At 38.5% G+C, this 23,196-nt stretch overlaps 1 protein-coding gene across 6 annotated transcripts in view; it reads left to right on the forward strand.

The window, feature by feature from the left end:
• The first annotated feature begins 390 nt into the window (after positions 1-390).
• The window catches only part of LOC131203806 (RING finger protein 122-like), a 74,167-nt gene continuing 51,361 nt past the window's right edge, over positions 391-23,196 (forward strand). For 2 of the 6 annotated variants that reach the window (XR_009156484.1, XR_009156485.1), the window contains exons 1-4: positions 3,907-4,054; positions 12,919-13,201; positions 14,252-14,466; positions 16,538-16,733. Coding sequence is in view for 4 of the 6 variants with exons in the window: in XM_058194430.1 (XP_058050413.1) it covers positions 13,023-13,201; positions 14,252-14,466 (394 nt within the window). In the remaining 2 variants the exon portion in view is untranslated. Of the gene's footprint in view, positions 408-3,902; positions 4,055-12,918; positions 13,202-14,251; positions 14,467-16,537; positions 16,734-23,196 lie in introns of those variants that run through there. The other 4 variants (XM_058194430.1, XM_058194431.1, XM_058194433.1 and 1 more) reach the window with 4 other exon arrangements.

Consider the following 23,196-nt stretch of genomic DNA (forward strand, 5'->3'; position numbering starts at 1 on the left):
CACACTGTTTTTCTGCCTCACTGATGTCAGACTCGGGAGACTCGGGAGATAGCAAGAACTATCAGATGGCCTTTGCCCCCTCTCTGCCTCCGACTCAGAGACATCGTCCGAGCCTTCCCCAGACTCTAGGACTGGCCCACATTCCTCCCCAACCTCCTCACTGTCTGAATCTGCTGCCTGCAGGTTACTCCTGTAAGGAAGGCAGGAAAAAATATTCCGGTGTTATTTCTAGCCTAATCTTTATTGCCCTGCTTACAGAAACTGCCTCTCTGTTAAGTCTTATTACATTCGAGACAATGGTGAATCTGCATACAGATGGGAGGTTGAACAACTAGCCTCGTGGTGCGACCAGAACAATCTGGAACTGAACACACTCAAAACCATAGAAATGGTGGTAGACTTTATCAGTAAGTATTGTACCTTATGATTCTTGATGAATGTATATTTTCTTTTATGTATACTGAGATCCTATGCACCAAGACAAATTCCTTGTATGTCCAATCACACTTGGCCAATAAAAAATTATATTCTAGTCTATTCTATTCCTGGCAGTATGCCTAGACTTACTGTCACCTGAGCTTCTCCAGAGTTTTTTTTTTCTTTGCTGGTACTTTGCTGGGGCTTGACTTTCTTAAAGGGGAGGGTTGTTTTAAGCTTTTTACCCTGCTGTTGGGAGGAAATACTCCCCTGTTGGAGTTCTTCCACCCGGGATGTAATGTTCAACACTTTAAAGAAATAATTGAATAATGAAGCAGAGCTGCTGGAAAGAAACTTTTAATGACAAGGAACCAAGATAAGTGACATTTAGCAAGGCTTCTTGGCTACCTAGAAAGATTGACATTCAAACATACCCTCTCTGACTTTTTGTCTAAAACTGATTTTTGGTGATGCTTAATCCTGTGTCTATTGATGGGATAATTTTCCCCATTCAGCTTTGTTTAGAAGGAAAAATGTTAATCTCTGTTCCTGAAAAGAAGCAGCTTCAGAAATCTGGCTAGTTTCTGTGTCTGTTTGTTCTGGTAATTGGTTTAACAAGCAACAGCTGCTGTGTTTGCTCCTTTGCTTCATTCTAGCATTAATTGCTTTCTTTGTAGTTAGGCTTATCTCAAGTGTTTACACTTAAGCCTACTTGGGATGTGAGCTATGGCAATGAGTTTATGTTTTAGATTAAAAAGGATTTAAACTGTTATGATTTAATTATTTGTACTGTGTTTGAATTTTTTCCTGCCTCATGGTTTCTTTTTCTATCTGGGGAGGGGTTCTTCCTTTACTGCTTTAGTGGTTCTTGGCACTGTCCTTTTGGGGTGTACTTCCAAAAGGCAGGATGCAAGCTTGGCACTGATTTTTTATTGCCTTTCTGGGCAGCATGTGATCTTTCCTTAAATCTGGATGATTTCCTTAGAATATCTTATGAGGTGAGTGAGACCAGCTGGTATCTTTAAGTGGTGCAAATAGATCTAAGGATTGCTTCTCCTGGGTGTGCTCTTTCTGGAGAGCTTAAATGACCTCTCTGCTCAAGGGTTTCACTTTATGAGCAAGAGGTGGCTGTTGATAGTTATCATTGCATTTTAGCTATTTTAATTCCTCAAGGTGCTCTGGCCTGCAAGATTTGTAACTCCGGTTTGCAGGTATTTCTAATCTAATGATTGGTATTTAGGGCAGCTTTTTGCAAGCAAAGAAGCTTTTTATATTTTTGTATAGGTGATCCTTGACTTACAACAGTTAATTCAGTGACCATTCAAAGTTACAATGGCACTGAAAAAAGTGATTTATGACTATTGCAATATCCCCATGATCACGAGAGGCCAGGTGAGGCGAAGCGCCTCTCGACATGAGCAACACTGAGTTGGCCACACCCATCCAGTCAAATGACCACCCAACCACGTCCACCAAGCCATGCCCACAGAACCAGTAGTAAAAAAATTTGAATCCCATCACTGGATGAACTGTATCCTAGAAGGAGGAAAGACATCAGAGAATTGGAAAGAGGTCAATATAGCATTAATACATAAAGAGGACAAGAGCTGACTTTAACAAGAAACTTCAGGCTGATATCATTGTTGAAGATTGACTACAAGTTGTTCACAACAATTATAGCTGATAGACTGAAAATTATTGTATAATATATTGTATAATGAAGATCAGATTGGATTTTTGCCTAAAAGACAATTCAAGGACAATATGTTAGAAATATGTTGGACATTCTGGAACGTTTGAAGCAAAATAGTGAAAAGCAAGCCACATTAATTTTCTTTGATGCAAAGAAGATCTTTGACATTTCAAACTGGATTTTCTCGTTCAAGGTTTTGGAAGATATAACTTTTGGAGTGAACCTTATAAAATAGATAAGATCAACTTACACTTCAGAGAAACCACAAATCATTGTTAACAGAAATTCAACAAATATTACAGAAAAAGAGACAGGACAATGATGCTTACAGTAGCCTCTCTTATTTATTTTGGTTTTAAAAGATCCTTTAAAATTAAAATATTAATGGGCAAATTAAAAGAATTTAATGTACTACCAGATTTTAAGATTATTAAAGCAGAAGTTGAAGATGTTAACAGAAAATGTGAAAAAAAAATCAAACAGAAGTGATGAATAAAAGAGGTTTTAAGACTGCAAAGAAGGTAAATATATCTTTATGACAAATCTGAAAAATATGTATGTTATTTCAAAATAATGTTAAGACATGGAATGACATTTTTTTAAAAGTATGTTAAGATGGGAAAAACTACAACTGTCATTGTTGGGGAGAATATCTTGCCTAGAATGATGTTTTTATTTGAGACAATAATACCTGTTTTGACAACTGATGCACCATTTAATCCATGGCAGAAGGACACACCTAAATTTGTGTGGCAAGGAGAAAAATTGTGTGCCAAGTTAAACACAGGTTGTTTACAAGATGCAGAAGAAAGAGGGGTATTGGATTTATCTGATTTGTATTTATATTTTGCAGCTATCTGTTTGGTTTATATGAAAGAGTGGATGCTGCTTTTGGAGTTAGAAGCACAGACATGAGATTTAGATGGCATGGATATTTGTTGTATGATAAAGTCAAGGTCAACATGGATACTAAAAATCATTATGTTACAAAATCTGATTTTTAATTGCACATTTCTCCATCAATTTTCAGTTTCTACAGTGGCTTCTATTTACTGATCTGAAAAAGATCTATATAGACAATTCTGTCTTATTTATATTTCTATGGAAGATTTGAATGCTAGAGAGGCTGCCCAACCTTAAAGAGAAAGTTATACAAGGGAAAACCTGTATTCTTCCCCTTATACTAAAGGCTAGTGGAAGATCCCTGCATTCAGCCATGATAATTTCACCGAAATATCCCTTTGCAAAAATTAAAATTAAAATAATTTCATGTTCATCAGATTGAGGGTAAGAAGAACACAAAGGAAATTCTCATTCCAGATTGTTTGGAAAACTCTGACACTTTTCAACCCTTCTCTCGATCTTTTTAGTCCTGTTACATTAACCAAAACACTTAACTTCAAACCTGACCTAGCAATCAAGACCTAGCTTGAATTTGCCCTTTGGAGTCATCTTCAAGTGCCCACTTCCCTGTCAGACAAAGGGCCCACCATCATTTGTATATTTTCATGTACAATTCCCAAGAATGCTTTGCAAAGGACATTTCTCCTGTTGAACCACCACAAGCAGCCCTGCACGCCTGGAAACACACAGTGGATGGGAGGGTGGCTGTGCTTCTCCTGTGTGGTGTGTGCTTCCACGTGTCTCTCAGTCAAAGCAACAGCCTCTATGCCGCCTCCTCCCTCTCCCCCTCTCCCCCTCCCTCCCTCCCTCCCTCCCTCCCTCTCCATACACACCCCCATCCATTGTTGGATAGGAAGCAAATGTGCCCCTGGACATGCCAGGGCTTAAAATAGATGTGAAGACTGCAGCCTTTTTTCCTCCTTGCAGCCATAACATTGGGAGCGGCAGCAACAGCAAGAACAGCAGCACAAAGAAGTGGAGAAATGGCTGGCTAGATTTACCAGCTGTCTGAGAAAAAAAAACCCCACAGATTTGACAAAGGTAAGGGAACTGGACTGTCTCCTGCCTCTTGTTCTGCTTTTCTCTCTTTGTTGATTGCCAAGCATGCAGAATTGATCAGTCCCCTCCTCCTCAGGGCCAAAGAACTCTATGTCTGATTCTTCTGCCTCTAAGAAGCTGCAGAGAAGGAGAGCTTTCTGTGTTGTGCATGTTTTCATCTGGCTGGGGCTAAATGGATTTAGTTGTGTTGGAAGGTCAAGGATGGTGAAGGAGAGGGACAAAGATCTGAGACTGGATGGTGCTCCAGCAATTGTGATCTTGGTCATCCCTTTAAGCAACTTCATTCGGAAAGGAATTTAGATCATTTTGACAGATACCTGGACTTTTGTAGGGCACCTCCCTCCAACATCCCCTTATCTCTAAGCATGAAGGAATTGATTTCATTCCTAATCATCTCAGCCTTCACAGTCCTCAGTGATTTTCCTGTTCCTTTAATGCCTGTTGGAGCCCAAAGGGCCCTTATGTATTTGAAATGATCATTGGGCCAGGAGACAAAGACCATTACAGAAGGAGCAAAGTGGTGGCAGAAGGGTGAAGAAGGTGAAGACCTCTGACTTTGTCCAAAGGTTGAATTAAACACTGAAGACAAGATGCCCCTAATCCAAATTGTACCTAGTTATTCTGCCTATGTTAAATGAAACTATGAATGGTCTTGTATACACCATGATTGTAAAGATAGATCAGATAATCCCTACCTCAGGTACTATGCTTGCAAAAGAATCTTGTGTAATGCAATGAACGTAATGAAAAGATGGCTTCTTTGCCTGCACACATCAGGGTGTAGGAGTAGGAAGTGAGGCAAACTGAACAATGAGAAGGAACAAATCAGTATTTTTTTCTCTCTGCTAATGATCCATGGGGATTGTTAAGCGAGAAATGCATGGAACATATGAACACTGTGGAGCAGAAGGAAAGGTGGAGCTGAAGATACACCCAAATGCTTGGCCCTTGGCATGTTGCAATGGTCAGTGGTTTGAACTCATTTTAACTAAACAAATATACAACTTGCTGCAGAAGATACTGTTCAAAAGACATCTGTAATAATTTGGGAGCTGAATGTTGATGCAAAAAAATTGCTACTTTAAAAGCAAACACTTAACCTTCATTAAGAATTCACTCACAAGTTTCTGCACAGCTGTGCCAGTTTCAGTTCTCATTTGTCCACATAGAGAGAACAGCACAGACCTTTATAGTATCTAAGGATGTTTGATAAATTAGAACAAAGATATATGTCTGAAACTTTATACAACTGTGTTATAGAAGTATGATTAAGTGGGTTAAAATATTCCTAAATGTTAAAGATTGGTGCCTGTCTGGTAAATCTGACAAAGTAGGCATGATGTAGTACTTATCATTAAAACTATGTCATCTGAAGAGACCTAAGTAGCAAGTTATCTCAGCCAGGGCATCTGCCCTCTGGAATACCGCCTCCCAGAGGCTTGAATTGTTCTGATCCTGTTGTGTTTTCAACAAACTTGAAAGACCTTCCTTTTGCTCCAGGCTCTTGGTAAGGAAGTCTGGGTTGCTATGGAAATTTTGTTAGCTTGTTTAGTGTATGGATCTCTAGATTATTGTCTTCTTTTCTTTGTATCATATGAGATTGTTTTTATCTTATACGCCACCCAGTCACTCTGAGTTGGACGGCCTATAGATTTCATTTATAAATAAACACACTCCAACATCTCCAGATGGTCCCCATTACTAAAATGTGGATTATACTCGCCAATTCCATTAATCTGATTTTGGCTGATGGAGAGAACTGGGAAATGGATCATTGAATGTCTTCCAAGCACGGAAAAGAGGTTGCTGGCAACAGTGGAGAAATGCTAGTAATTGGGGAACTAGGGAAAGGATTACATATATCCTCACTAACAACAGTAGTCTTTGGCAGATTTATCATGATGTGATTATTTGGCACAATTTTTTTTTTTTATTCAAAACGTTTTACAAAAAAAAATCCCCCCCCTTTTCCCCCAACCCCCCTCCCTTCACTAAACCCTCCCCCCTCCCCCCTGACTTCCCGGATGAAGCACAAGGTATAGTTAAAAATAAAACAAACATATGCTAAGAAAATTTTCCCCCAAAACTATTATACCAATTTTCCCTTTCTAACTCTGGCTTCCTCCTAACACATCCAAAATCCTTCAAGAAGAAATATATATATATATAAAAAATAAGAAAATTAAGAATTAAGAATAACAAAATATATAAATCAATAAAACAAATTAATCCTAAAGTATATAAAATCAACTAAAACATAAAAATGCAATCCAGTTCATAAAATATCTCCCTTATAGCTTCTATAACCATATAATTTTTCCCCCCAGGTCTTCCTTACATAAACTCTTTCAAAAATATTCTATTCAAGATACAATACAACACATTATAAAATTTCAATACCAAGCGTTACAGTAGCTATTCAAGTGGTCCTGGTCATTGTCTTTCGGGGACAATAATATTTTTGTCTATTAATAATTCAAAGAATAATACTTTTGTCTCTTGCCATTTTTTTTGATGCATTAATCTCTGTCTTTCCTTCATTTCTCCTTTTGAAAAGTCAGTCACAATATTACCTAGTAAATCCTTACGTTCAAAAATCCACAAAATACTACCATATATTCCATCAGTCCAAAGAGGGAATTCTTGATAAACATTAAGTCTATAAGTTTTTCCAGTTCGGGAGACAGCCTCCTGTAGCACTAATTCTGACATTTCATCCAAACTATTTGAAGGAAGCTTCTTTACATCAGCTTGTTTATTCACGATCATATCTTCATCCATTGCATTTAAGTCCTGTTTCAGTTCGTATTTTTGAGTAATTAAATACATTCTTTCTGTGTAATCCTGTATAAAGTCACGAATCCATTCTTCTGAAAGAACCTTCATAACAAAGTTCTTGCTGAAAATCCCCTTATGAAATACTTAAACAACGTAATATGATCCAACAAACCAGAATCCAACACAATAAGATGATGTCTCCATTCAGTTTCGATTTCACAGCAAGCTATTTGCAGTTAGTTAAAACGCCATTTTAAGAGAAGGAAAAAAAAGAATAATTTTTCTCTCTTTAAAAAGAGGAGGAAGTCAGGAAATAAACAATACTTGCAAACCAATAATTATTCACTTATGCTTCTTCCGCCTGCTTATAAATCCATAAAAAGAAATCAATTGTTAGCAGAACTTGGACACCTTCCTCTTTTCCTGCTGTTACAAGAGACGCGGTGGATAATGGAGATAGGAGGGATTCCAAGGGACTCACCTTCCAGGACTTTGCATAACAAAAACAAAACCCCTAAGGGAATCTACCTCTCTCCCCCCTGCTGAAAATTAAGTCGGGAACAGCTGTTTGAAAGCTATTTACACCGGCTTTTACAATATCCAGCGCGGAGTGCCAGAAATTAGCACCCAGCGAGAAAGGTGGAGCCAAGCGGAAGTCCTATTTGGCACAATTTTTAAAATGAGTATGATCAGAGTTCTTTAAGTTTCTGATTCTATGGAGGTTGGATGAGGTCATTCAACAGGGAGAAAACAGAATGCCCCACATTCCAGAGTTATCTATCACCTGTATAACTTCACACATTCTCTGGAAACATTCTCAGTTAAGTTCCCCAGTAAGCTTTGAATGATCCCAGATGCCCTCACTGAAAAGCAAGGGAGCTGTCTTCTGTTATTCAGAAGCTGATTGTGCAAAAAGATTTTTTACAGACTCTATCACAAACAACATTTGGTCCAGCTAGTAAGGGTAAATAATTTGGTCTTTGGTAACTTTAAGTCTTGAGTATGACCCTTCAGAAGACCTATAAAAGCTACCACTGGATTTTTGATGTGATTATAAGATGAAACAAAACTAAATCACATGAGAGGAATGAATTTATTTTTTTTCTTCTGACTTCTTTGCCCTGGTTTTCGGCATTTTTTCCCCCTGAGCCTATCATGTCTGTACTCTAAATCAGATTGCATTTCCCTGGCCTATCCTAATGTTGGTTGTCATTCAGGTACAAAAAACCCAGTGTTCTCTAGATGCTTTGGACTAAGCTTGTCCTATGAGGACAATAGTCAAGGATTATGGAACTTGAAGTCTAAAACATCTCAAGCAACCCAGTGATCTCTAGGTGATTTGGACCAAACTTTTTATAACCCCTATCCTATATGGGCAGTCATCAAGGATTATGGAAGTTGACATTTAAAACAACCTAAGGACACAAGTTTGCTGATACAGTATCTGGAATCTCTCTAGCTATGTTGATGCCATATCTTTAACCTAATAAGTTTAGTAGGTGAATTTGCATAAGTCTGCATAATGTTCTGTTTTTGTTTTTGTTTTGTTTCTTTTGCTTAACCTGCTGGGTGAACCATGACTGTTTGGTTAGTTTATGATTCACTGTATCATGTGAACTCAGAAAATTTAATAACCAGAGTCAGTAAATACTCAAGAGTGTTTCTTCATGAACTCAAGTCAATTTTTCCTTAACACTACTACGCCATTCTTTATTAAGTGAAAATGTCAGGAACTGACTCTCTAAGCTTACACTTGTATCATTGGCTGCCATTTCTGACCAAATATAGCAAGCCAGGATCTATAGAAGTCTCCCCTTCCTGGAATTCAATGCGTTTCTTCAAAATCTTCTCCAGGTTCTGCCAGAAAGAAATCAACATTGTTACAAGACATAGAGCGGAAGACATCTGGAAGAAAACACGATTTCTTCTCCTTCCTAGCTCTTAGCTTTTATCCTCCATTGCTCTTAGCTCTCTGTCCAAAGTGTTAGCACCTGCCAGACCTTTTCATGTACATTCTGCTCTGGCAGTTCTCATATTGGCATAACTGCGCTGGCAAAACCTCATTTTGAAGGAAAGCAACAGCTGAACCCACACAGATTCTGATTCATTCAACTTTGTCAGTTCAGGAATTAAGAGAAAAGAGCCCTCCCACCTTCCTGTCAATTTCATTAAAGCTAATGCAAAACGTTAGAAAATCCATTGCTATGTCCAGAGGTGGCATTTAGGGTTCAACTTGTCCATTTATTTTAACAGACGACTAAATTTGTCTAAATTGGACAGCAGCAACTCTGCATGAAGTTGAAAGAAGATAGTTCAGTAGATGGAAACAGATAGACTGAAAAATAGTCATTCTGTAAGATTCAACAGAAAGTATTTTGTTTTTTGATCAGCCTTCACTTTCATAAGATGTGAAGGGCATCATGGGTTTTTTTAGCCTCGGTTGTCAGCATATCTTATAGATCTGTTGAAGATCAGATCAGACTTGTTCCAATTCTTCTATCAGATGAAAGCAGTCTGCTTTTCTGACTTCCTGCTTTTATGTTCAAAGAGTGCCTAAATTATCTATAAGCTAAATATATCTAATAATAAGTGCAGGAGTTGAGATTCCTTACAAGAGCATCAATACTGAGCATTTGCCAGGGCTCAAGGCCAGGAGAGAGTACAACACTTAAATGTATCTGGTAGACTTCTCTGCTTGCAGAAGACAAGTCCCTTTTTCTAGTCCAGTACATAAAGCACTGTGTTACACGACACTACAGAATCCAAGACTCTTTTAGACAAAAAGATTGCTGAAAAATCAAGCCTTACCTACAACCATTTGTTTAATGATCATTCAAAGTTAAAATTTTATTTAAAAAAGGGACTTATGACCAGTTCTCACACTTATGACTGTTGCAGCATCCCCATAGTGCATTTCAAGGTTCTGGTTACCACCTTTAAAGCGCTCCATGGCTTGGGACCTGGGTACTTACGGGACCGCCTTCTGTTACCTCATGCCTCCCACCGACCCGTACGCTCGCACAGAGAGGGCCTTCTTAGGGTGCCGTCCGCCAGACAATGTCGGCTGGCAGCCCCCAGGGGAAGATCCTTCTCTGTGGGGGCCCCCACTCTTTGGAATGAGCTTCCCCCTGGTTTACGTCAAATATCTGACCTTCGGACTTTTCGCCGCGAACTGAAAACATATTTGTTTGTTCGTGCGGGGCTTTCTTAAATTGTTTAGTTTTTAAATTTCTCTCTGGTTTTAATTGGGGTTTTTTAGATTTTTTAACTGTTTTAATTTCGGCCACACTGTATAATAAGTTTTTTAATTTTATTTTAACTGTACATTGTATCTTTTTATTTTGGCTGTACACCGCCCTGAGTCCTTCGGGAGAAGGGCGGTTTATAAATCTAATAAAATAAATAAATAAAATAATAGCCATAGCTTTGGGTGCTTGGCAACCAGCATGTATTTATGATAGTTGCAGCAATCCTTGGAGTCCTGGGATTGTCACTTGCAACCTTTCTAAGAAGTTTCTGACAAGCAAAGTCAATTGGGGAAGCCGACCACATGATTCACTTAACAAATGTAGTGAGTCACTTATCAACCATGGCAAAGAGGTCAAAAAATAGGACATGACCCACTTAACAACTGCCTTGTTTAGCAACATACATTTTGGGCTCAATTGTGGTCGTAAGTCAAGGACTACTTGTAATCCAGCAAAAAAAATCAATCAAACTAACAAATAATAAATGATTATTATTGCATTTCAATTTGCTGATTCTTACCTATAAAACCCCTCATAGCATAGGACTAAGTTTTTTTCTGGACTGTCTATCTTCAGTTATTTCTGCTTGTCTGGTAAGATCTGACCATGCAGAATCCCATCACTTAGGCAGGACTCAGGAGAAATGTCTTCTCTAGCAATGCTCCCACCTTTTGGAACATCTACCTGAGATTTGGTCCCTCCCCTGCCTGTCTTTCCAAACCAATCAAAGACCTGGGTCATTCAGCAGCTGTGGGTGTTATGATTTCAGTGGCTGAGGATTCCATTGGCTGAATGTTTCCCAGTATTTTTCATCCTTGGATCTTCATAGTTTGTTTTTATTGTTTCTCCATCATTGTTTTTGTAAGAATTTAATTGTTATTTACTGAAGATATGCTTTGTTCTAAGTTGAACAATTGATCAATCCATCAATCGTCGGAATGAAGTTTGATGTGCCAACTCTTGTTTTCCTAATAGAGGAACTGATGAATTCAAGAAGCATAAAAGCACCAATATGCCTACCATTTCTGTCCTAATGTTGCCTTTGATTGTATCCAAATTTCATATAGTTATTACATACTTATGCTTATATATATGCTTATATATCTTACAGTTATTTCATGCTTATGCTTATATATACTTTTGTGACAAAATAAATAAATAAAATAAAAAGAACTGAATTTCCTTCATGGCTGCCAGCTTCACCTAAGAGACTAGCATCTGCAAAGCAATAGGAAAAGGCACACTGAGATGACTTTGTGTTCTAACTGCATGCACTTGTACCAATAATTTTCTCATATACACATAGCTTTCCTATATAGAAGCAAAGCCTGTATAAGGAAATCATTGATAGTGTTCCCATAATTTTAAATTGAATGGCTACGTTGGGACGATATGCTAAGCTTGATGAGTTGAAGACTGGTTAGTATGCTTGCATGAGCCTGGGTCCTTGGTTAGATTTTGTTTCATGATATTTTGCAAATGGGCTTATTCAGAAACTACAGGTAGTCCTCTACTTACAACAGTTCACTGTGACTATTCAAAGTTACAACAGCACTGAAAAAGTGAATTATGACCATTTTTCACACTTATAACCATTGCAACATCCCCAGGTTCATATGATCAAAATTCGCTTGGCAACTGACTCATATTTATGACAGTTGCAGTGTCTTAAGGTCCCTTTTTCCAACAGACAAGCAAAGTCAATGGGGAAGCCAGATTCACTGAACAATCATGTTACTAACTTAATTGCAGTTATTCACTTAACAATTGTGGCAAGAAAGGTTGTAAAATGGGTGGAAACTCATTTAACAAATGTCTCACTTAGCAACAGATATTTTGGGCTCAATTGTGGTTGTAAGTTGAGGACTATTGTTATTTAAACTTATGATGTAGAAGGAAGCTGGTTTCTTTAGTGGAAAGAACCTACATTTTAACTCAGTGCTTGAACCCTGCGTGAGAAATACCATTAGCCAAACATTCATTCATTCATTTGTTCACTTACTAAATTTTTTAGCCACCAATTCCCAGGAACTTTAGGCAATTAACAAAAAGCTTTTGAGCTCACCAGCCCTTCCTATCCCTTGTATGTTAAAGTGACCTCTGGCTACAGCCTCTCTTGCAGCCCCTGAAATTTTCCAGTCCTTTGCTGTGTTAGAATATTCTACACAGAGAGAGAGACAGACAGACAGACAGACAGGCAGACAGATGGACGGACGGACGGACAGACACACTGATGCTAGTGCTAATTGAGCTGCAATCCAAGGGGCATATTGCAGATCCTGTCAGCCAAGGAATTTGGTCTGGCCGGAATTCCAGAGAAGATCCTTCTCTGCCATGGCTCTTGCCCTCTGGAACATCTTATCCCCTGAGGTGAGACTGGCTCCCATCCTCCTGACTTTTCGTGAGAGCCTTAAGACCTGGCTTTGCCAGATGGCTTGGAGATCCAATGAGAGAACTTCCCACTGGAGGTTTGCTAATTAAAATCTAATCCTACTCCCTCCTTTGCCATTTTGTGTTAATGATTTTATCTGGTTTTATCAGCTTTGCTATTTTATAACTGATGATTTTAATATTTTTAATGTTTTCTATTGTAAGAGTTGTTGGACATGAGATGGGTGTCAAATAAATTTCATAATAAATCAATAATAAAAAATAAATACTGTGGTTGGTGGAAGAAGGAATCTTCTTAAAAGTGCCTTCTTTTAATTTTCTTCACAATATCAGGATCAACATTCAGAATGCATCTGATACAGGAAGTGTCCAACCTCATGAGAATCTCACGAGATGATGCTTCTGATACCGTTCTTCTTTCTTTTTCAGACTAGAAACCGACCGTGGGTGGTGGTCATAGCAGAAATACTGTCTGGGCCCCAGCCCAACCCCCTGTAGCAGCCGGGGATGCAACAGGGGGCACAGCAGCATCCATGGCCTTCATGTCTCGGTTCTCCAGGAATACATCCAGACCTCCTGTCTGGAGGACGCATGATGACACTGTCAGCCACCCCATTCTCAGTGTTTTTGAGCTTGAGAGACTCCTGTACACGGGGAAGACAGCCTGTAACCATGCGGATGAGGTCTGGCCAGGACTTTACCTAGGAGATCAGTACGTATTGATCCCAATACTGGAGATGGGCCACTTCCAGGAGGTGGGGAAGAAGCAAAGGGGCAACATACTGATGATTAGGGAAAGGATTCAGATGGGGAAAGGAAAGAAAGAACCTACAGGTAGCTCCCACCACAATTGAAACCAGAATCTCATATCTAAGTGATGCAGTCATTAAGTGAGTTACCATATTTCATCTGATTTTACTGCCTTTTTTTTTTTGCTGCAGTCATTAAATAAGCCTGGCTTTCCTTATGATTTTGTTGTACAAAGTTGACTAAGAAGCTCATAAATGATGATCACATGACCCGGGACACTGCAACCACCATAAATACATGCTAATTGCCAAGCACCTGAATTTTGATCACGTGATTATTGGGGATGCTGTGACTATCATAAGTGTGAGAGGCAATCATGTCAGTACTGTCATAGCTTTGGTCACTAAACAAATGTTAGTAAATCAAGGACTACCTGTACCACATTGCCACAAATCACTTGTTAAATATATAATGCAACATAATTTGAAAGCAGGATTCTATCATCACCGGTTCTAGTATTAGTCACTGGGACAGTTATCTCAGGGCAAATTCAGGGGAAGGAAGACACCAATAGAGGGAGAATTGTCATAACAGCTGCTGGGTGCACAGGAGGTTCATTTACTATCTTCAGGACAGAAGAGATACTCTCACAATTTGGGCAACATTCAGTTGGATAAAACCATTATCATGTAGCTCAGTCTGAAAGCTCCTCCATCAAATGATAATCAAAGAGCAGCAGGAATCAAAGAGCAGACAGGATCTTTTGCACAATGGTTTCTGGGCTTGTGTCAACTGATCCAAAAGGAAATGAACCTCAGAAATCCCAGGCATGAACCTGACTGCAAAACTGTCACTTGCTAGGAATTGGCTTAGCAAAATTCTACCACATGTTCTTAAGAAAAGGCCAGCTAAGTGCAGATTAAAAAAACTTGAGAAGGAATGGATAGAAGCAATGATTCTGGGAATAAGATAATTTGTAAATGACCCCCTACTTTATCATTCCTCCATGTAGAGATATAGCAGCCAACCGACGTGAGCTGGCCCGACTGAACATCACTCACATCCTCAATGCTTCTCACAGCAAGTGGCGGGGAGGTGCGGATTACTATGAAGGCACTGGAATCTGCTACCTGGGCATTGAGGCACATGACTCACCCACCTTTGATATGAGCCCCTACTTTCAGCCTGCTGCAGATTTCATCCACAAAGCCCTGAGCAACGGTAGAGGTAAGTCCATGGAAAAGGGTGACATGACTCATGACTAGAAGAAGTATATAATATATGTGCATGTTTCTCATTCAAACTGTACAACCAATTGATATTCCATTGTTTACAAAATAGAGTATCTTTCTAATGCAGCATTGCTGACATCCAGTTCATATTCTCAGGTTGTATATCCAGCTTGAGTTTGGCATATAGCAGTTTCCCAAAATACATCAATTTGTATATAGTAGATTTATTCTTCTTTTTTGCTTTCTAAGCTGTTTTTTTCTAGCTAAATCAGAGCCATGGGGAGAGTTTAAACATTGGAGTGTTGAGCCTCTGGTGGCTCAACAGACTAAGACAGTCTGTTATTAACACAGCTGCTTGCAATTACTGCAAGTTCAAGTCCCACCAGGCCCAAGGTTGACTCAGCCTTCCATCCTTTATAAGGTAGGTAAAATGAGGACCCAGATTGTTGGGGGCAATAAAGTTGACTTTGTATAATATACAAATGGATGAAGACTATTGCTTAACATAGTGTAAGCCGCCCTGAGTCTTTGGAGAAGGGCGGGATATAAATGCAAATTAAAAAAAAAACCTAAAAAGTAAGGATTCCTTGAAATCAAGCTGGACCTCTGATGATGAACATGTCTATGTAAAGTACTAGTAGCCCTCAACCAGAATTTACATTTTTAAGCAAGGTGGTTCTTAAACCAGTTCCTCTCAGTTTTACAACCATTTTGCCACAATTGTTCAGTGAATCATTACAGTTGTTAACTGAATGATGTGGTTGTTAAGCGAAAGTGGCTTCCCCATTGACTTTGCCTGTCGGAAGCCAGCTGGGAAGGTCACAAATAGTGATCACATGACCCAGGATATGGCAACAGTTGTAAATACATGTTGGTTGCCAAACACCAAAATTTTGATCACATGACTGCTGTAATAAGTGTGAGGACCAATCATAAGTGACCCCCACTGCTTTCACTGATACTGTAATTTTAAATAGTCATTAAATAAATGGTTGTGGGTCTAGGACTATCTGGACCTGGGAATTTACCATCTGTAGTTCTTGGTGGGGTTGCACTTTCCCCAGGCAGAACTGGCAACTAACACAGGGATCCTCTTAGATTCTCAGTTCTTGCCTAAACAGCTAATAGTCAATGACCAAGAAGGCTTTTGCTAATCCCACAAGATTTGACAGTATGTGCATGTTCTGGATCCTCTTTATAAAACATCTGGTGGGATTGGGGAAGTGTACTATCTCTCTTTTGGTACTTGCGACCTGGAATGTCCTATCCCTCACCCATACCCTAAGATGTGGGCAGTGGTGGGATTCAATTAATTTAACAACCGGTTCTCTGCCCTAATGATTTCTTCCAACAACCAGTTTGCCAAACTGCTCAGAAAGTTAACAACCGGTTCTCCCAAAGTGGTGCAAACTGGCTGAATCCCACCACTGGATGTGGGTAATTCAAATTTGTTGGTATTCTGTAAGGCCTTGAAGAGTTGGTTTTTCCTCCCAGAAAAAGTCAAAATATTGGATGATCCCACCTGTAATCATTTGAAATTGAAAGACTGTAGTGTGAGATCGATGGTGATATGTTGTGATTTGTGTTTCTGGTTTCCAATTCTATGGAAGCTGCCAAGAGTCAGTTTGCAAATTAGGTGACCATGTAAATAGATAGATTGATTAAATAAATGTCAGGTGCAAAGAATCAGAACTACAGATTAAGTTCCAGTCAAGCTGATTTATTGCTCATACCTATAACAAGAATTTAGTCAACTAATGGTCAGCACTAAATTGGTGTTAGATAAGAGTTAATTAAAGAAGGGTTGGACTGGGACCACTTGTAGGAACATAGACTGCGGGCTGATTCCTCTCTTGACTCCATCCCCAGATTATCCCTCTCCTTCTCCTACAACAAATAAATAATTTCAAATTTTGCTGGAAAGATAATAAAATGTAGTGTAGTATCAGGCTCCTCAGGGCAGCTGACAAAAGTCTGAAATAAATGACTTCTCCTGAATCTCTGGGCCCCAGATTTCTTAGTGATGTTTGATACTGACATTTTCTTAAATTGACCTTCTTCCCTAGGGAGAATCCTTGTTCACTGTGCTGTGGGGGTAAGCAGATCAGCAACCCTGGTCCTTGCCTACCTCATGATTTATCACCGCTTGACTTTGGTGGAGGCCATAAAGACCGTCAAGGACCATCGAGGCATTATTCCCAATCGGGGTTTTCTACGCCAGTTGACCACCCTGGACAACTCCCTCAGGCTGAAGAGAAGACTGTAAACAGATGAGTCGTTGGGAAACCATGATAGCGTAGTTTGTGTTGGTAAACATGAGGCTTTACTAGCCTAATTTGAGCTCAGGTAGCCCCGACCTTCCACAGATACTGCCTCACAGAAGTTCAGCTCTAACATTTCAAGATGTACTTCCAGTGTTCTCAGTGATTAGGTTCAGGAGTCAACTAGAGATGATCAAGTTCAGGTTTCTGAGAGGAAGAGGTTTTCTTTCTCCTTTTCCCCATTGGCTTTCCAAAGCCATTTTCCAAGACAATGTCCCGACCTCATACTGAAGAAGTTTTTAATGCTGAAATTCCCATGGAGTGATATGTCTTATGATTTGTTTCCTCCTATTTGTTTCTAGCTTTTGTTTTAAAAAGTGGCAAGCCCCAATGTATTTTAACAATCAAAATAAAGTTCAACAGAACACAAGGATGCTAAATGGATTTTATTTTTCACATCCAAGCTGAAAGAACCTTTCAGAAATTTCTCCCACATTTATGAATGGAAAAACATGCTAGAAGATTTCTTTGAATTAGAAAAAAGAAAACATCCCCCTAACACCACTACTAAAAAAATTGAAGGGAGAATTTGGTTTATGATGTTTTCCATTGGTATTTAATAGAAATAGAAAGGCTGAAGACTAGTGAAGAGAATGCTATAAAATACTTCTCAACTTATGACCATAATAGAACCAAAATTTCCATTGCTAAGCAAGATAATTATTATTAATTTTACAACCTTTCTTGCCACAGTGCTTGTTAATCACTGTAGTTTTTAAGTTAGTAACACAGTTGTTAAGTGACTCTGACTTCTTCATTGACTTTGCTTGTCAAGTCGCAAAACGAGATCACATGACCTTGAGACACTGCAACCGCCATAAGTATGAGTCAGTTGCCACGTATCTGAATTTTGATCAAGTGACCATGGGGATGCTGCAATGGTCATAAGTGTGAAAAACAGTCATAAGTCACTTTTTTCAGTGCTGTGGTAACTTCAGTCACTAAACAAATGATTGTAAATTGAGGACTGTCTATGGGATTAAAAAAACCAAAAAGCCTCCATCAAGTTAAGCTTAACTCCTGATGTCTATAGGAACATATCCATCTTGTTTCTTTGGCAGCATTGTAGAAATAACTTCTTGTTTTTTAGCATAGTTTTGGAGATGCCAATCTACAGTTCTGAAATTGCTACCCTTCTAAGTACTAATCCAGTCTGACTCTGCTTAGCTTTCGAGAATCTGTCAGGTCAGCAGGGAGCCTGTCTTGGGCAAAAAGTAAGTATGTATTAAGTAAGTGGAAGGGCACTGAAGTTCCCCCCTAAGAATTTCAGTGATTTTTTTTCTTCTAAAAGCAAATGTCCTGGGGTTGAGCTCAGAAGGCAAAAGAACAGCAGGCATACCTTTTCACTGAAGACAAATCATGGAGTCTCTGGTTAAAAAAAAATAGATTTTTTTTTGTCTGCATGCTGATTAAAAGCTTTTCCTACATTGGAGGTTTTTCTGGCTCCATTTAGCCTTAAAATAAACTGGAGAATGGATCAAAACCCATCAGCATCTCTAGTGCAATAGTTTTATGTGCATAAATGCTAGACGCAGCTTGTCATACTTCAGAATAAACACCAAGGGGCAGTAGAACCTGGAGAACTAATGATAGCAGCTAAGCAGAGAAACAGAAATGGAAAAATACAATTCTATTTGGCTTCCATGTTGAAAAATAAAGTCCTTCTGTTATTAATATTCCTCAATCCCAGAAGCCCATCTGATATGTGCCGGGGGGGGGGGGGGAGGGGCAAAAAACAATGGATGGAAACTAATCAAGGAGAGAAGCAACCTGGAATGAAGGAGAAACTTCCTAACAGTGAGAACAATTAACCAGTGGAACAGCTTGCCTTCAGGAGTTGTGGGTGCTTCATCACTCGAGGTTTTTAAGAAAAGATTGGAAGTCATTTGTGTGAAATTGTATAGGATCTCCTGCTTGGGCAGGGGGTTGCACTAGAAGCCTTCCAAGATCCCTTTCCAGCTGTATTTTGATTGGTTGGTTGGTTAGTTGATTCATTCATTCATTCATTCATTCATTCATTCATTCATTCATTAGGACAATGTTGGGAGCTGTAGCTCAGCAACTTCCAGAGGACTACCAGATCCTCATCCCTGCTATAGAAGGTTAATTATAGGGTCAGACCCCCTTCCTAAGCTACTTGAAAAAGTTATATACACAAATAGATATACACAATATTTTAGCTTCTAGAGTAGCCCTGTGCACCTCCATTGACCAAATATAGCAATCAGAGAACAGGTTTTGGGTTATCAATCCAGACAAAATTGCCAAGGAAAGATCAAAGGAACAATCAAAGGTTGCTGATCCCGGTAGCTTATATTACATTAGATTTCAGCTAGAATTAAAGGCAGCATATTTTAAATACTGATTGTCTGGCTTCCATTAGGCTGGACACTGGAAAAGCTACATTGGCTTTTCCATTATTATTATTATTATTATTATTATTATTATCATAATCTAAACCTGGAAATAAAAATTGGAAAATTTGGAAGAGGTTATATGGAATCAATATCTCCTCCATATTCCCCTTTTCATTGCCTAATGAGAGAAAATGTGTAATAAAGATCTGGAAACAAAGAAAGGAAGCCCATAAAATATATCACTTTCAGCCCACTAATTTAAAAATGCAAAACAATTTTGATTCCCCCCACACACACACATCTGTACGCACTGACACTATCACAGAAAATGTCTCATCCTGTTTACAGACATACAAATGTATTTTATACTTATCTCTCAGAAAGCTCATGAAATCAGCTTCTCCAGAATATATTGATTTTATTGCCTTCATAGTTCATACCTTTTTGCTAGCTTTTTAAAGTCAGCTGATTGAAACTTTGACAAAGTTTTATAAGACTCCATAAGACACCAGAATTTTGTTTTGACAGGAGTATAATGGAGTCATATTACAATGATGTTAACTATCACCTGAGATATTTTTATTTTGCAAAATATCCTTGAATCCAAATTCCTGAAGGAGCATCATGTCCATTTAGAGAGGAAATAAAAGATGACCTGGCTAGAAATGTGGGCATCATAGTGCAATAATAAATGAAACCCTCATTTGGGAGAATCTAATCAATGCCAGACTGGGCTATTGTCAAGCAGTGCTTAGTTCTTCTTGTGTGTAGTAATTATGCACAATTGTGCACAAAAAGAAAGTAACTGCACACTTGGTGAAATTTAAGCCCTTCTTCAAAGGGCTGAACTCATCAATATCCAGAGTAATCTGAGGTCATCTAATAACCACTTTTCTATGTACAGCCAACATATTGAGAATTCCTCTTGTTGTAGTGTTGGCCTTGCAGAGAAGACTTTTTTGTAACAAGGAACCTTAACTAAGTAGTGGTGGTGATAATGATGCCAGAGTGTTAAAATAACCAATCCTCAATTGCTACAAGGTCTTGAGAGTCAAAACAGAATGTTAGACCTGTTTGGGTTCCAAATCAGATGTTCCAATCCTTATTTCTTTGTTGAAAATGTTTTATGATTCCCTCTTCATTCTAAAGTGGTTCACAAAATAATAAAAGCCAGGTGATCTGTGCCTTTTGGCTCAGAGGTTAAATATGATATAAATGCAGAAGGGAAAGAGGGATGGGAAGGAAAGGAAAGGAAAGGAAAGGAAAGGAAAGGAAAGGAAAGGAAAGGGGGGGAAACCAGAAGATATTTCACATCTGTCAGACAACTGGAGACAGGGCAGAAGAAGAAAAGCATCAGCGTAATAAACCTTAGTGTGGCTGGCTTCACAGCAACTTTTTGCTATTTTTACTTGCCCAAACAAAACTAAAGCAGTGGCAGTGATATGATCTCACCCGATTCCCTTGTTGTCTCTTCACGTCTGGATAACAAAACTGAATGAAGAAAATTAGTTTAAACCCTTCTTAGATCCAGGGTTGCCTGGATTATACTGTTCATACAATACACCAGCCCTCCAAACACATGTGTCAATACTGGGAATAAAAGAACTATCCTGAGTAGGCCTCCTCCAATGCAAACCATGCTGAATTTAAGGCTAACTCAATTACAGTGGAAATGGGCAGGCTGGCAAACCATGTTCCTCTTTGTTATATTTAATAGGCAACTTTTACATACATTTAAATCTTTCATCTATAGTAGATGGGCAGCAGTTTCCTGGAAGTTTCAAACTCCAGGTGGGGAAATGAATCAGGGATATTGTCATACCCCAACATTTATCATTTTCTTCCGAAGATCTTTTCCAGACACATATTTATTATCCATTCCAATTTTAAAATTTTGTAAAGCCTTCACCTTAGCTAAAATGGATCTTTCCCCTTTCTTGGATGTTTTAAGGGTATTCCTATACACAGGAATTTATAATCCATTTGGTGATGGTTCAACAGAAACTTTAGATCATGGGCTATTAAACTGTTTCCTATAAACAGATCCTTTATTGAAGAAATTTCTAAGTAGGGATATATACTTTTATTCAGTATCTTATTTGTATCTGGGCTGTCTTATAGTCCCAGGGCTGTAATAAATAAATATTAAGGGAGATCTATCACTCGTAAAAATCTATAGTTTTCCTTCAAAAATACACAGCTCATATTTCATAGGCAATGCTCCTGTTTTGCCAAAACAGAAAGAAAAGGGAAAGAGAGAAAAAGAGACAGAGAAATATTGCTGCAAATAAATAATGGAATACTGGTTTGGCCCAGTGTTTGTTTGAAATGGCAACATTGCTCAAAGACAAACTGGCACTAGCATATGGCAAGTCCCACTTCAAACAAATATTTGAAAGCAATGTCACATATTTATTGTTGTTCCAAAATACCGATTGTTTTCAGTGGCCTAAGACATGAAAGATTGCAGCCTCGAACTATAAATCTGTATGAATCCATTTTGTGTAGGTACAACAGAGAGCAGGAGAGAGACATTTGGAGGGACAGGAACACTTCTGTTTCTTGGGTACCTCTTGGGACTTATAGAAGAGGTATGTTGGTGGCAAAAATCCCTTTTAATAAAACATACTGGTAGAAAAAGATACTATTAAGCCCTAATTTTTGGAAGAACCAAAAACAACACCTGAATTAATAATACTGTGAAAGATAGTTTTCAATTTGAGTCAAATTCCAACACTGTTATTCTGTTTTTTAAAAACAGCTCCTATTTACTATGTAGATGCAAATATTACTTTTCTAGCAGGAATAAAGAAACAATCTGCCAACACCTTCTTCTCAGACTTTTTCAACTGCTTTGTGGTCTCCTTTCTAAACATTTACCAGTTCTGCCTTGGTTACTTCTCAAAATCAGCTCGAGTTTGGTAATTCTGTCACCTGCAATGATTTTACATGTCATGTCTTCTCCAGCCCTTTCCTCCATGTTTAAATAAGCTTTTAATCACAGTTGGGGCAAAAACCCTGATAAGAAAAACTTTTTTTAAAAAAAATATCTAGTCAATGCATTGATCAAATTCTTTGCTGTGGTAATTTTTAATTTTTAAAAAAATGAAAACTAATCACACAGAACTATCTTAGTTGTTGGTAGATGAATATCACTGTGAATTGATTTTAAAAACTGCATGAACCATCTGAGAACAGCCTATACATTAGAATGTATGAGACATAAATATTTATATATATAAATAAAATATAAGAGACAAGGGATTTGATTTCAGAGCAAGTGAATCCATCTCAAGAATTTTATCATCTTCTGTTAAATATAATTTTGCCACATGATTCAGTGTGCAAACTATTCAGTCGTGATCTTGAGAAACAGGATGCTATTATTGAGGCCTTTTAAAAATTATTAATGCAATGTTTGCATTCCAACCTCCTCAAAATTCTTTCTTTATTTCTCTCTTTTGTCAGAATTGGTGGTGATGGTGATTATTATAGTTTCCACCAAAACTATTGAACCTCTGTAATGCACATGTTTAGAGATAGGTGAGATTCCCTGCCTTTGTGACTATAGTTGATCCATCCATTTTTTTTTATTTGCATTTATATCCTGCCCTTCTCCAAAGACTCAGGGCGGCTTACACTATGTCAATTTTCAACCTTCCTTCAGTTCTCCCACACATGCACACCCCTCCAATGTGTGAGTCCCAAAACTACTAACTCCCTTCACCTTTCTCCTTAAAAAAAGCCAGGCCTTGCACAATACATAAGCAGCAATCACAACTAGGCTGAGAAAGTTGATCCCAGACAGTGCCACACAGTCTCCAGAATGAGACTAAGTGGATGGATTTGGAAACAGCAAAGAAAGATAAAAGAAAAACAGCATTGGAAGGGACTTTGGAGGTCTTTTATTCCAACCCCCTGATGAAGCAGGAGACCCTATACCATTTCAGACAAGTGGCTGTTCAGTCTCTTAAAAATCTCCAGTGTTGGAACAACACACAACTTCTGAAGGCAGGTCATTCCACTGATTAATTGTTCTCACTCTCA

The sequence above is a fragment of the Ahaetulla prasina genome, chromosome 9, assembly GCF_028640845.1.
Source record: "Ahaetulla prasina isolate Xishuangbanna chromosome 9, ASM2864084v1, whole genome shotgun sequence".
NCBI classification, from domain to species: Eukaryota; Metazoa; Chordata; class Lepidosauria; order Squamata; family Colubridae; genus Ahaetulla; species Ahaetulla prasina.